This window comes from Jaculus jaculus, chromosome 3 (assembly GCF_020740685.1).
Source record: "Jaculus jaculus isolate mJacJac1 chromosome 3, mJacJac1.mat.Y.cur, whole genome shotgun sequence".
Lineage (NCBI taxonomy): Eukaryota > Metazoa > Chordata > Mammalia > Rodentia > Dipodidae > Jaculus > Jaculus jaculus.
Genome location: NC_059104.1, coordinates 115,801,808 through 115,816,837, shown reverse-complemented (window position 1 = coordinate 115,816,837; position 15,030 = coordinate 115,801,808). Strand labels below are relative to the sequence as shown.

Below are 15,030 nucleotides of genomic sequence, written 5' to 3'. Positions count from 1 at the left end.
CTCATTCTGCTGTGTACAGAACAGAATTGAAGCTCCAGATTCCAGCTAGAACAAGCAGTTTTCAAGCTTCACTTCTCCCTGATCCCACTGACTTACTTTCCAGAAAAACCATCAGTAAGATACACAATATCAAGTTTAATCAGACACTTCTAACATTTACACATAAATACCTTTCTCTTTTTTTAAAAAAAATTTTTAAATTATTTATTTATTTGAGAGCGACAGACACAGAGAGAAAGACAGAGAGAGGGAGAGAGAGAGAATGGGCGCGCCAGGGCTTCCAGCCTCTGCAAACGAACTCCAGACGCGTGCGCCCCCTTGTGCATCTGGCTAACGTGGGACCTGGGGAACCGAGCATCGAATCGGGGTCCTTAGGCTTCACAGGCAAGCGCTTAACCGCTAAGCCATCTCTCCAGCCCCACCTTTCTCTTTTAAATCTTATAAAGTATCAACACTTTGAGATTTTCTTTGGAATCTTTTGTCAACCCTCTCAGAACTTATTTATTCCTTTTCTCTTCTGACATAATGATGTGTGTCACTTCCTTTAGGTCACTCATTTTCCTGCCTTGTAATTATTTTGTTAGATATCATAGTAGCCACAAAAATATCGTCTAAATAATTCTTCCCACATTCGTGGTACCTGAGTTGTTTTCAGGCAGGTCACTAAATTATATTTAAATAATGAATTTATTTTAATCTGCTTTAAGGAAATTACAGCCAGCACTTCAAATTCATGACTTCAGCAATGTCACTGCTTGAGAAATTGCTAAGTGAGATGAAAATACCAATAATAGCAAAAGGCTCAGGGATGTCTCTTTGACATTCCCTGTTAATACACCTACTTAATATTTTTCCACAGACTTTTTCATCATTTGATCATATATATATATATATATATATATATATATATATATATATATATATATACACACACACACACACATACACATACATACATACATACATACATATATATACACATATATATATGCATATATATATATTTGATTATATATATATATATGTGCATGTAATCCATCCTTCAGCAGAGTGAGCTCCATAAAGGCAGGGATTTGGCAAATTATATTTACTGTTGAACATCAGGAGTAAGGAGGATATCTGATATATAGTAAGGGCTTAGAACATAGCTATTGAAAAAGAATGAGGGTATTGAGTTAGGTAGGGAGAAAATAAGGTGAAAAGAGGTGGAGAAAGAGAGGAAAGGAAGGAATATAAGTTAAATAAGTGATAATATGGGAGATGAAAAATATAGCAATGACTATGAAGGTGGTAGATGTGGTTTGGGATGTACTTAAGTAATAGACCAAAGGATCAAGGGGTTTGGATATGGATTATAATGAAAGATTGGAGAAACTTGATTGATAGGCTAATACCCTAGAATATCATAAGACAATATGAATGTTTTGAGGTTATATTACCAATCACCAGGAATATTCTGCAGGTGCTCATTGGAATTCTGCATTTTTATTACGGGGTCAAATGGAGAGAATTCAAGATTCAAGACCCTGGCAGAATCTAGGTCTCAGCATTGGAGAATCTTCAGTTTTCTAAGAGAAATATGTTTTATAAAAGTAGTGATGGCAACAGGCCCAGAGTAACTGCAGGTCTTTGTAAGCTTCCACATTGACAAGATGTGTGGAAAAGTTCTAAAATTTAGAAGTATACAAAGGCTTCTGAAGATAAAGCTGAAATATATAGGAGGTAATTGAGGTTCAGGACTCAAATGCTTTCAATCTGCTGAGAGAGTGGGTGTATACACTTAGTAACTATGTTTTGTGTACCTCCTTAAGCCAAGCATGGTTATGGCTACATGGACCCAGGCACTGTGCTTGACTTCAGAAAAACAAGTCGCTAATCAAGAAATGATAAAATGCCATGAGAGCTCCTTTGTGATGAATTATTGTCAAGTGCCCAGCATGCTGACTGGGTATTAATTTTGTCCAAGCACATTGGCAAAAGCTTCATGGAGAAAGTAATGTTCCCATAAGTCATTAAATCTGACAAATATTGGTCTAAATATAACATTTCCCAAAGAAAGAAATATGTAACTTTGATGGAACACAACGTATTTTTAGATGGTTCACTGAAGAAAACACATTTTTGTGTCAACAGCTCAGTACATATTCCATGAGGTTATATCTAGGTCTAGAACCCATGGTTCCTTGGCAGTGTTGCATAGGAAGTAAGGGCATGACGAAGTGAAAAAGCATAAGAAAATAAGGTTGTTTTCCACAACCATGTCTCTATTGACCTCATTCACTACATTTTCTTTACATTTAAATCAGTTGTTAAAATTTGACTTTAATAGTGCAGTGTCTACTATGTTATAAAAGTTTTAAATACCCTGAGAACAAAAATATAGAAAAAAGAATCAATAATATATCTTCTTCATATGGATTCTCATCCTAATGTCAACAGTCTTGCTTTACTCTGTCACCATTTACTCTGCACCTGATAATTTTCAGAATTAAGTTTTGAGCTGGAAGGGACCTCAAGGTATTCACTTCATAGATAATGAGCCTGATACCCAGCAAAGGTTGGTGACTGACTCAATGCCACATGAGCAGTAAGTGAAGCTGGACTCTAACACACATTACCTAAGTGTGGGCCCATACACTGGCCATAACATATACTTATAGGCAACAAGGATGACTGGTTTTTCCTTCTCATAACAGACATCAAGATGCAGAAAATCTGCAAGGTTAACTAGATATTCAAGTGTGAACATTAAGACAGAAAGTACAAAGGAAGAATAAAAGACAAACACGAAAATTAGTATTTTTCTGATTCACAGTGAGACAGTATAAAGACACAACACTATACTTTTGATGAAAACAATAGCATTACCTCCAAGGACCATGCCGGCCTGACAGCACTTTCTCAGGCGACACGCTGGGCAGTTTTTTCTGCGAATTTTATCAACAATGCAGTCATTTCTTCCAGCACATAAATAGTTATGCTGCCCTAAGAATGAAAAGAAGTATTAGTCATTTACAAGATCTTAAGCCTCCTGAAAGTGTAGTCTATGATGACTGAACCAAGGGCAGGTGCACACTGGCAGCTGTGTGCCTCTTGCAGCCAGCCTCGTGATGGGCAGCACCACATGCTGGTGATGCACCAAACCCACTCAGTACTTCACCTGTGTCAAATATGCATCAGGAAATTTTAGTTGCCAACAAGAATGCAATTTTTGTAAGTCTTGAGGAGATAAAATATTTAGTAGTCCAACATTTAAAATGTGAGTAGGGAAGAGCACTGGGGAGATGGCTTGGAGGGCAAAGTGTGGTGAAAGCACAGGGATCGAGCTCAGACCCTCAGTGTCAACATGAGATGCCTGGCACAGTGGGGCACACCTTTAATCTCAGAGCCGGGGAAGTGAAGACAGGCAGAGCCCTGAGGCTCATTGACTAGTTAATACAACATAAATGGTGAACTTGTCATATTGAGAGGTCCCATCTCAAATAATATGGAGGAGACCAGCTGAGGAAGATGCTCGATGTCTATCTCTGTCCTCCATGCACATGCACCCACACATGTAAGAACACACATATCCGTAGACATGTGTGTTACACACACACGTGTAAAAAATTGAGTTTGAGTGGGAAAGGAAGTTTCTGATTGAGAAATTTAGTTGAGATCACTGACATGAAATCACTCCCATGAGGGCTTGACATTACCCGTATCCCTGATCACCTGTCATTTCGTGGATCACTCCATCAAATACCCACAGAATACTGGAATGGCTCAAGCATCTCTAAATTATGGTCCTCTTTAGCATTAAGTGTTATGCCCTCAGAACTATGAAGTCCATCATAGAAGGTTCAGTTAGAGCTTCACCTTTATGAGTTGCTTTGGCTAAAGACATGGAGCCAGATATACAGCTGGAGCTGACTAAGTGTCTGACATAGAGATCAGACACTGACTGTATAGCATAATGCTTGCCCAGGACTCAGAGGCACTAAGAATGGAAGGAACACAGAAAGGGCCACTCCACTGCATGTGTCATTCCGTCATATTGCTGACTGTATTGAGGTGAAAAAGAAATCTCAGGAACAAATGTATTGGCTTTGTCCCAACATGATTTTAGAAATCTTAAATTTGGGGGGTTACAAATCCAGCAAAACCTCTATTGCTATCACTTTTCTACAGATAACATTTCCCACTTTGTATTCTTGTTTTGAAGGTCATGCCCATGTCCAGACACATTTGCTCATTCCTTTCTTTGATGGCTCAAGTTCTCCCCATTGTTGGTCTATAAAACATCATTCTATTAGAGCACTTAGAGCATTAAAATGTCTAAGATCTTTACTACCTACCCACACATTCACCATCAGGAGTCAGCAGGATGTCTGCCATAATGAAAAATTCACTTAACACAGACACTACTTAGCTCTCAGTTCTCCCCAGTTCATGCCCCAGGGGAACTATTTCCTGAACTGTGTAATATATGACATTTGTTCTTCCTTCTGGGAACCTATTGTCAGTTTGAGAGTGGGAAAGGAAGCAGGTGATATTATTATGTCTTTTCAATTTTAGATACTCTTTTATGTTCTTTGAGGGCCACATGTCCTAACATCCTTGTATGAACCTAAACTCTCTCAAACCTCCATGACTCTCATCCCTTCCTCTCTACTTTTCTGTTTTTCAAAATCTTATTTATCTTTCAAGTCTTTATCTGTTCCCACCTGTTCTAATCTGACCAATCCTAGAAAGATTGAAAGACTTTTCTGTGAACCAAATGAGCTTTCTCTGTCTGTCTGCCTGCCTGTCTGTTTCTCTCTCTCTCTCTCTGTATGCACACTGAGGTGAGAGGACAACTTGGTGGCCATTGTTCAGGCGCAGTTCAACTTCTGTGATACAGGGTCTCTCATTGGCCTGAAACTCACTAGGCAGGCTACACAGTCTGGCCAGTGTGCTCAAACAGTCTCTATTCTTCTTCCCTAGCACTTGGATTAGAGATTACATGTATGTACCAGCATACCTGGCTCTTTTGTTTGATTGTTTTAAGTAGGGTCTCACTCTATCCCAGGCTAGCCTGAAATTCACTGTGTAGTCTCAGGGTGATCTCAAACTCATGGTAATCCTCCTACCTCTGCCTCCCAAGTGCTGGGATTAAAGGCATGTACCACCCTGCCCGGCTGGCTTTCTTTTCTAAATAAAGAAGTATTTCCTTTTTCGTTTTATTTAATTTTCAAGACAGACAGACAGAGAGAGAGAGAGAGAAAGAGAGAGAGGGAGAGAGAGAGAATGGGAGGGGGAGAGGGAGAGAATGGGCGTGATAGGACCTATAGACACTGCAAAAAAAACTCCAGATGCATACACCACTTTGTCCGTCTGGATTTACGTGGGTACTGGAGAATCCAACTCAGGTAATTAGGGTTTTCAGGCAAGCACCATAACTGCCAAACTATCTTTTTAGCCCCAGACCTGGCTTTTATACATGGGTACTGGAGATCACAAGCTCAGGTCCCTATTCACACAAGGCAAACACAACTAACTGAGCTATCTCCCCCAGCTTCTCAAATGCACTCCAGATGTTGTAATTGCTATGTGCCTATCTCTCCAAGCTTCCAAGAGAGCATAATAAGGTATTTTGATCCCTTAATGCTTAATAAATATTTATTAGATAAATGTATTCACATTTATGTACTTACTGTTTCGCTTACAACCTTATATTACAGACAGCAATATTTGACCCATAAAATTTTACTTATTATCACATATTGTAAATTAAAGTGATAATTTCTTCCAGAACATTTGTACCTCATTTAAAATATTTATTATATAACATGTTTTCTATATCTATGCCTTGGCCTTTTATAGTACTAACCTATGAGTTATACATATAAAATAACAAGTATATTTTTAATAGCAGCATTTATAAAAATAGGAACTTTCATTATCCCAGAAGAAAGTGTTGATATGAAAAAAGTGATATGAAATGTGGCCTTATTTGTGATTATATTTATGTATTATTTCTAGTTGTTCTCTGTAGTTAACTTCCAACTATTATAATTATTGAAAGTCTCTTATGGTGAAAACAAAAGCATGATTAGAGGCCAGGGGTGATGGTAAAGCACTTACTGTACAAGTGTGAGGCCTGAATTCAGATCTCAAGTATCCATGTGAAAGCCTGTTGTGGCAGTGTGCATCTGTGATCCTACTGCTCAGGAGCAGAGGCAGGGCATCCTAATGGCCAGCTGGCCAGCAAGGCTAGCTGAATCTGGGTTCAGTGACAGATCTTTTCTCAACAAATTGATAGAGAGCAACTGAGGAAGATACCCAAGGTTGTCTTTTGTTCTCTATACATGTGCACCCAGATACACACGTGCACACACACACACCACACAGGCGCACATACTCATACACATGTACACATGCCCAAAAGATAAAATGTCTTATAGTTTGTCTAGTGATAACATTTAAAGACAAATATACTTCCACTTTAATTTAAATAAAACTTTTCCATCATAAATTAGAAATAAAGTTGCCTATAAAATAAGAAAACTATATTGTGTTGTTTTTCAATGAGTGTACATGTAAACAGATCCATTTTATAAGTCGTAATTTCTCATGGTTCTTTTTTTTTTTTTTTTTTTGAGGTAGGGTCTCACTCTGGCCCAGGCTGACCTGGAATTAACTATATAGTTTCCTGGTGGCCTTGAACTCATGGCAATCCTCCTACCTCTGCCTCCCAAGTGCTGGAATCAGAGGCATGCACACCTAGCTCTCTCATGCATTTTTTTTAAAAGGAAAGGGAAATAGAAATGGTACTGTACAAAGTCAACATGGTGTGACCCGGGAACTGTAGCAGACTTAAACTCAAACATATGGGGGAGTACCCTCTACCGCAAAGACACAGTAATGCTGGAGAAATATGATAGAATTGCTAAATTATAGTCTGGGCCAATAATAAAAGGAAATCCATATAAATCATAAGTAAAGAATAAAAAAATCAAGATAAACTTAAAGAGACTCTATAATGAACAAATTTTTTTTTTCAGATGCCAATGAAGCAAGAAATCTGTCCAAATTGGGTGGGGGGGGGAAGAGAAATCATCTATGACTAATAAAGACAAACAAAATTAAATCTCACTCTGTATTGGGTGGGGAATTTTCACCTTAAATGCTATAGGGACCTGTACCACAAAACAAGGGCAGTGACAAGTACAGTGAAGGTTTACCCCTGTGTGCATACCAGCAAATGAACAAGAGAGGCATGCACAATAATATTTATAGCAACGGTGCTCATAGTAGCTGCAAACTGAAAAAAAAGAGAGAGATCAACTATAAAACAAGATAAGCAAGCTATTTAAATTTTCATGCTTTATGATCTAATAGGAAAGAAATAATATAAGGACACAAAAAAGCAAACAGAAAAATACTATATGATGCTACTAGTATAAGTACCAATGTAGTCACAACCAATCTATGATATTAGAAGTTGGGGTGGTAGTTGCTTCAGGGTAATGTTTTGGAAGGAGCAAATTGGTAGATCTTCTGGACATCTAACAGTTTTTAATTTTCTTTCATATGGATGAAAGTAACATGGTGTTATTTACCTAAGAATAACTCATAAGCTCTACATCATTCATTTAAGTCTTTTGCTAAATATATTAACCAATAAAAAGTTCCTTTTTTAAAAATTGCTAAATGGTTCCCACTAAAAGGAAAGCTTACAAGGACTTTGTGAGCTAAAACATCTGAGGAGCAGTAAACACTGTAATGCAGAGGCCAAGAGGGCAGTCAGAGCTGTTCGAGGAGAGGGATCACCTGCATTGTAGAGTTGGAGCCTCTCAGGGAAATATATATTGTCTCTTCAAAGTTTCAGACAACTCCAGTGACAGTTATATCTACCTGCAATGTACAGAATGCTTCTCCTCCTAGCCCTTCTCCTTATATGTGGCCCTAGGGTGGTCACAGTTGTCTGCTGTGGGGTTTGGGGTATGAGCTGAGCAAACAGAATAAACTGATCATCATTCTTCCCAGGGTTGCTCAAGTCCTAAGCAGTAAGGACTGAATTAGAGCAAAGGAGAAATCTGGAATTTGATGGATATTTGACCACATTATTGGTTTGGACACTTAAGAATCTATGCAGGGGATGGAAGAACTACCATATAGAGCATGTTTTGTTTTTGAAAGTTATATTGGTACTGGTACCTAGAAAAATAATAAAATAATATAATTTATGTAATTACTATTTGACTATGAGATTTCCCACCCCTCCTTATGCTCATGTCCTTAATGCTTGGTACCAACCTAGTGGTACTATTTTGTGAGGCTCTGGAATGTTTAGGAGGTGGGGTTTCATTGAGGCTATATGTCACTGGGAGTGTGCCTTTGAAGGTCATATCTGATCTCTGGTCTCTTTCTGTTCCTCTCTCAGTTCTACGAACACCCAACATGCTCCTGCTGCCATGATGTTCTGCCTCAGTGAGTAGGGTCTAGCAATCATAGACAGAACCCTCTGGAACTGTGATCCAGAATAAGTATTTCTTCCTTTAGGTTTTGTCAGGTAAAAGTATCTAATACACTATTTTGATGCTGATAGAAATATATTTATCAATAATTTCAGCAAAGGGCAATTTTTTAAAGAGCAAAAGATTTATGCAATCTGAAAATAAGCCAGAATAGCTACAGGCAGTTTTCCTCTTTTATTTTCTTAAAATATTTTATTTATTTATTTGAGAGAGACAGACATCAAGAAGGCCATCACTAGATGTAGCCCCTCAACCTTGCATCAGACTGTAAGCAGGATGAATCCATCCCCCTTGCAATTTACCCAACATGTGGTATTATGTTGTTAGCAACAGAAAATGAATTAAGACACTGGCCAGAGATAAGATAGTCTGAATAAATTTAAATCATTAAAGCATTTTGACTACATGTAAAACAGCGATTATGTAAGAAAGTAAACAATGAGAGAAAGAAACAATTCACAAGAAACCACTAGAAGTTGCTAAGTCATAAAGTAGTCACTTTGAAAATTGATAATTAAAATAAAACAATTATGTAGGTTAGGCTTCCCATGATAAATTATACTTTAAAATACTAAATTTTATTTTGGAAGAAAGAGAGAACTATGAATGTGATTTATAGAAGATAAAATTGGGAAGCACAGTAAAAGTAGAAAACCATCCTCTGCAATCCTTAAAGAAATAACCCAACTTGTGATGGCTGACAAGGCAGAATACCAGTCCATTTTTTTTACAACCGTGTATCTGCGTATCTGTGTGAGGCCATGTTTTCTTCATATTGTCTAATAAACACAACAGCTTTAATATGGATGTAGCTATGTGAATCCTGCTGTCTTCTATGAAGGCAGACATTAAATTGACTTATCAACATATAAAACACAGCCATTCCCTTGGGCTTATTACATGAGTATTTATTAATTCTATTTTAAAATAACAAGTAAGATTTGTGTGCATATTTTCTGTCACAAATTCATGAAACTTGAAAAAATTAATGACACCAACAATTATAGACACTTAAAACCACAATTTTATTTGTACAATATCATTCTTTTCATTAATTTTTCTGCTTGCTGTACAACTTTTTTCAACTTTTCTGTATGTTTTACAAAAGCCAAAATATTCTGAAGAATCTTATCCAGTGAGACCAACATTCAGGCCAGATTTTAACATCCGACAGTCAGAAGCTGGTGTTACAAAAGTGGGGTGATGATGGGGAGGAAGGGGTGCCTGGAAGGGTATGAGGCAGATCTTGACAGTGAACAAGTTAGTTTTAAAGGCCTTTGTTCTAATTCCTCAGGGTTTTTATGAAAGGGAAAGCCAAATGGTGTGGGGCAGGGGAAGCAAGAAAATCTTTCTAAAAATGGTTTCCTTGCTAATTCATTTTATGTGTAGATGTGTGTACAAGCTTGCTTGTATGCCTGTGCGAAGGTCAGAGGACAAGCTCAGGTGTCATTCTTAGTTATACCAATAACTTTTCATTTAGAGAGAACCTCTCATTAGTCTAGAGCTCACTAATTAGGCTACACTAGCTGGCCAGCAAGCCACAGGGATCCTGCTGTCTCCATCTCCCAAGGACTGAAATTACAGTCAAATGCCATCATGCCTGACATTTTTATATGGGTAGTAAAAATACAACCAGATAGGACACATAGCACCTGAACATGCTGCAGGGCTAGAGGAAATCTCCCTTGTGGGAAACTCCTTTCTTCAGTCCAAAATGAATCAGAGATTATACCAGGTATTCAAATTTTGTCTAAGTATCAAAACAAATAAGCTTTTTGACTAGGTGGGGAATATTCCCAAACTCTTACATATATAATTATACATGTTGTCTTCACCCAAGATGAGCACTTCAACTGGATATGACTCATAAATCCTGGCATAGAGTACTCCAAAACAGAAGTCTAATGTCAGCTCAACTATTATTTACTGGTAGTGAAACTGGAATTTATTTTTTGTGGTTTTGTTTGTTTGCTTTTGAGGGGTCTATTTAAACTCATGTAGGGTATTTTCTGTTTAAAAAAGAAAAACCTCAAAAATTTCCCCCAAGTTTGCAAAGATTATCTTTTTAAAATTATGTGGTTTTTTTCTGTGAAAACTTGAATTGTTTGATCTACAAAATATGCCTTTTTACTTAAATACTGTTGAACTTATGTCTGTTATCCAAGTTCTTCCACAATAATGATTAATCTCTGGTTGCCAAAGTGGTGGGTTTCAGAATCACATCTATTTGAATGTCTGTTAGTAATATTTTAGATTATGCTAAGTAAGGTGAGAAGACCCACTCTAATGTGGGCAGCACCATTCCATGAACTGAGAGCCTTGCAGTGTACAAGAAAGAAAAAATGAACTAAACATCACCACTGATCACAGCTTCCTGACTACAGTGGCAATGTAACCCACCAGCTTCCTTTTCTTGGTGTCATATCTTCCTCTCAATGCCATGATGGGATACACTCCCTTATAATTGTAAGCCAGAATAAACCTTTCCCTTCCTTACATTGTTCCACTAAGAGTGGGAAAATTGTTGTAATAAAATTGACCATGTGTTTTGTAGGCTGTTTAGACTTGTTTGAGGGAGGAATTGCCAAGGCATTTGAACTTTGGGTTCAAAAATCCCATGAATACCAAGGGCTAAAAGAAAGCCTAACAGCCTGGGCTCGAATTTTGGTTTTTCTGAAATCACCACGTAAAACTAGACTTACAAAGTGGCACATGCATCTGGACTTTGTTTGCAGTGGCAGGAGGCTCTGATGTTTTGCTCTCTCTCCCTTTGTAAATCAACAATAGGAATATGTTTTAATCCTTTGAATATTGTAACAGAGATTAATGGGTATTTGGATGGGATCTTAGAAGACAAGGATGATGAAAAATACATGAGTAGTGAAGGCCTTGATCATGAAGTTTCAGAGGGGAATAAGACTGTCAGGAATTGGGCTAGAGTTACATACTATGAAAGATGCAGGCTGCATTCTGTCCATGTCATGAAAGATGCTGAACTTGAAAGTAATGGGTTAATTTTCTCAGTGAAGGAAATCTCAAGGCAGGAGATTTAGGCTGCTATTGAGAAAACAGCTGCAACGGTTATAGATATCAGCGCCACTGAAGAGCAAGCGGCACTGTTCTGGGACAACAGGAAAGATATCCCGAGGGAAAGACCACACAAATGGAGGCTCCACCTTGTGACAATCCAAATGTTCTTGAAGGAAGACAGGCTAAAATGAGGGGTTCCCTGCTCAAACACAATTACCTAGGTTTGTTGTTGTTGTTGTTTTGGAAAACTTCAACCTGGAAAGTATACAAATGCTTCTATATAACTTGGCAGTATCATCCCCAGGTTAATTGTTTTAAAGGCACAAAAGATGCAAGATTGAAGAAATCATGGCGTACTGCACAAAGGTTCCAGAGAACCACTAAGGCTGGGCAATTTCAGGTAAGGCAGCATCAGATTCCCTACAAAGAGGCCCTGAAAGGCCACTGCATGAAGTGGTAAAGATGAAGAGAAAGTGGCAATGGAGACCCCAGAATGTTGAAGATGCCAAGACCAGGAGACATCCATCAAGGAAAGCTACTGTTTCAGAGTTCAACAGCCACAAGAGAAAAGAAAGGCTATGAGCAACAAGCTCATGGAAGCACTTTGGAATCTGTATTCCACCATGACCCCCAGATACTAGACATGAAACTATAGGAGTTGGAGTTTTCCCTGCTGGATTTCAGACTTATTTGATCTGATCTTTCTTTGTTATGCACACACTCCTCCATTTTTGAGTGAGATTATTTATTCTGTGCCATCCTATGTTGAAAGTGTGTAACTTGTTTTGGATATTATAAGAGCTTACATTTAAGAGATTGCCTGAGTTTCAAAAAGGTTCAGTATTTACTTTGGAATAGTCTTGGTACTGTTAAAGTTTATTGGGACTTTTAAAATTGGATTGAATGCACTTTACATTATAAAATTGCTATGGGCCTATGGGACAAGAGAGTAAATGTTATTGCTTACAAGTGTCACATATGAGTCTCAATTTAACAAGGGGTGAACATGTTGTGGTTATCCTCTGATTGTCAACTTGGCAGGCTTTAGAATCACCCTAAAACAATCTCTGGCATGTCTATTAGAGATTTTCTAAATTAGGCCAATTGACATAGAAACAGTCATCCTAACTCTGCACAGTATGATTTTATGCCCTGGGGATACTGGACTAATATTAAAAAAAGGAAAATGAACTGAGCATCAGCATTCATCCCTTTGTTTCCTGACTGTGGATGTGATGCAGTCAGCAAGCCTCCTTCTCCTAATTCCATGCCTTTCACACAATAATGGAATGTATCCACTCAAAACTATAACCTAGAAGAAACCCTTTTCTTCCTTAAATAGCTTCTGGTCATGTATTGTACTGTACAAACAAGTAAAGAAAGTATGCACACACCTACTAGCTACAGTCTATAAGCTATAGTCTTGGTTCTTTGCCTGCTCATCTATAAAATACAAGTTGACTCACTGCTTTGAGATGTAAGTACAGTGATACTGTACAAAAAAAAATCTCAGATGTTCCTCAGTGTCTTTTCTATGATCACTGAATACCATTACTGGGTTTAATTTTTAGTTATCTTCAGAAGCACTTACTATATAATGAGTTGGATATCTATTTTCTATACATCATGTTTTCTACCAAACCACAAAGTGATAATACCACATGCTTTGGGTCTGTGGTGGTTTGATTAAGGTGCCCCCATAGTCTTAGGTGTTCTGGGTGCTAGTTTCCCTATCTGATGGCAATTAGAAATTAAAGCCTCATGGAGGTGGTGTATTGTTTGGGATGGGATTATGGGAGTTATAGCCAGTTTCCCTATGCAAGTTTATTTTATTTTTTAATTTTTATTAATATTTTCCATGATTATAAAAATATAGCCCATAGTAATACCCTCCCTCCCCCCACTTTCCCCTTTGAAATTCCATTCTCTATCATATTACCTCCCTATCTCAATCATTGTACTTACATATATACAATGCCAACCTATTAAGTACACTCCTCCCTTCCTTTCTCTTCCCTTTATATCTCCTTTTTAATTTACTGGCCTCTGCTACTAAGTATTTTTCTTCTCACACAGAAGCCCAATCATCTGTAGCTAGGATCCACAGATGAGGGAGAACATGGGGCACTTGGCTTTCTGGGCCTGGGTTACCTCACTTAGTATAATCCTTTCCAGATCCATCCATTTTTCTGCAAATTTCATAACTTCATTTTTCTTTACCGCTGAGTAGAACCCATTGTATAAATGTGCCACATCTTCATTATCCACTCATCAATTGGGGGACATCTAGGCTGGTTCCATTTCCCAGCTATTATAAATTGAACAGCAATAAACATGGTTGAGCACGTACTTCTAAGGAAATGAGATGAGTCCTTAGGATATATGCCTAGGAGTGCTATAGCTGGGTCATATGGTAGATCAATATTTAGCTGTTTTAGAAACCTCCACACTGATTTCCACAATGGCTGGACCAGATTGCATTCCCATCAGCAGTGTAGAAGGGTTCCTCTTTTTCCACATCCCCACCAACATTTATGATCATTTGTTTTCATGATGGTGGCCAATCTGACAGGAGTGAAATGGAATCTCAATGTAGTTTTAATCTGCATTTCCCTGATGACTAGTGATGTAGAACATTTTTTACAGGCTTATATGCCATTCGTATTTCTTCCTTTGACAATGCTCTATTTAGCTCCATAGCCCATTTTTTGATTGGCTTGTTTGATTCCTTATTATTTAACTTTTTGAGTTCTTCATATATCCTAGATATTAATCCTCTATCAGATATACAGCTGTTGAAGATTTTTTCCCATTCTGTAGGTTGCCTCTGCTTTTTTCACAGTGTCCTTTGCAGTGCAAAACCTTTGCAATTTCATGAGCTCCCAGTGATTAATCTGTGGTTTTATTGACTGAGCAATTGGGGTTGTATTCAGAAAGTCTTTGCCAAGACCAATATGTTGAAGGGTTTCCCCTACGTTTTCCTCTAGCAGTTTCAGAGTTTCAGGTCTGATGTTAAGGTCTTTAATCCATTTGGACTTAATTCTTGTGCATGGCGAGAGAGAAGAATCTATTTTCATCCTTCTGCAGATATATATCCAGTTTTCCCAACACCATTTGCTGAAGAGGCTGTCTTTTCTCCAAAGAGTATTTTTGGCATTTTTATCGAATATCAGGTGGCTATAGCTACCTGGGCTTACATCTGGGTCCTCTATTCTGTTCCACTCAACTGCATGTCTGGTTTTGTGCCAGTATCATGCTGTTTTTGTTACTATGGCTCTGTACTATAGGTTAAAATCAGGTAGGGTGATACCACCAGCCTTATTTTTGTTGCCCAGTATTATTTTAGATATTCTAGGATTTTTGATTCCAAATGAATTTTTGGATTGTTTTTTCTATTTCCATGAAGAATGCCTTTGGAATTTTGAAAGGAATTGCATTAAGTGTATAGATTGTGTTTGGTGTTATCTGTGACCTTAGTTCTAATAGTGTTTGTTTGATG

At 37.9% G+C, this 15,030-nt stretch overlaps 1 protein-coding gene across 2 annotated transcripts in view; it reads right to left on the bottom strand.

Moving 5' to 3' along the window:
- The window catches only part of Pgr (progesterone receptor), a 78,488-nt gene that overhangs the window by 47,299 nt on the left and 16,159 nt on the right, over positions 1 to 15,030 (bottom strand). For both annotated transcript variants that reach the window (XM_004661913.2, XM_004661914.2), the window contains exon 3: positions 2,869 to 2,985. In XM_004661913.2, the coding sequence (XP_004661970.2) occupies positions 2,869 to 2,985 (117 nt within the window). The remainder of the gene's footprint in view (positions 1 to 2,868; positions 2,986 to 15,030) is intronic.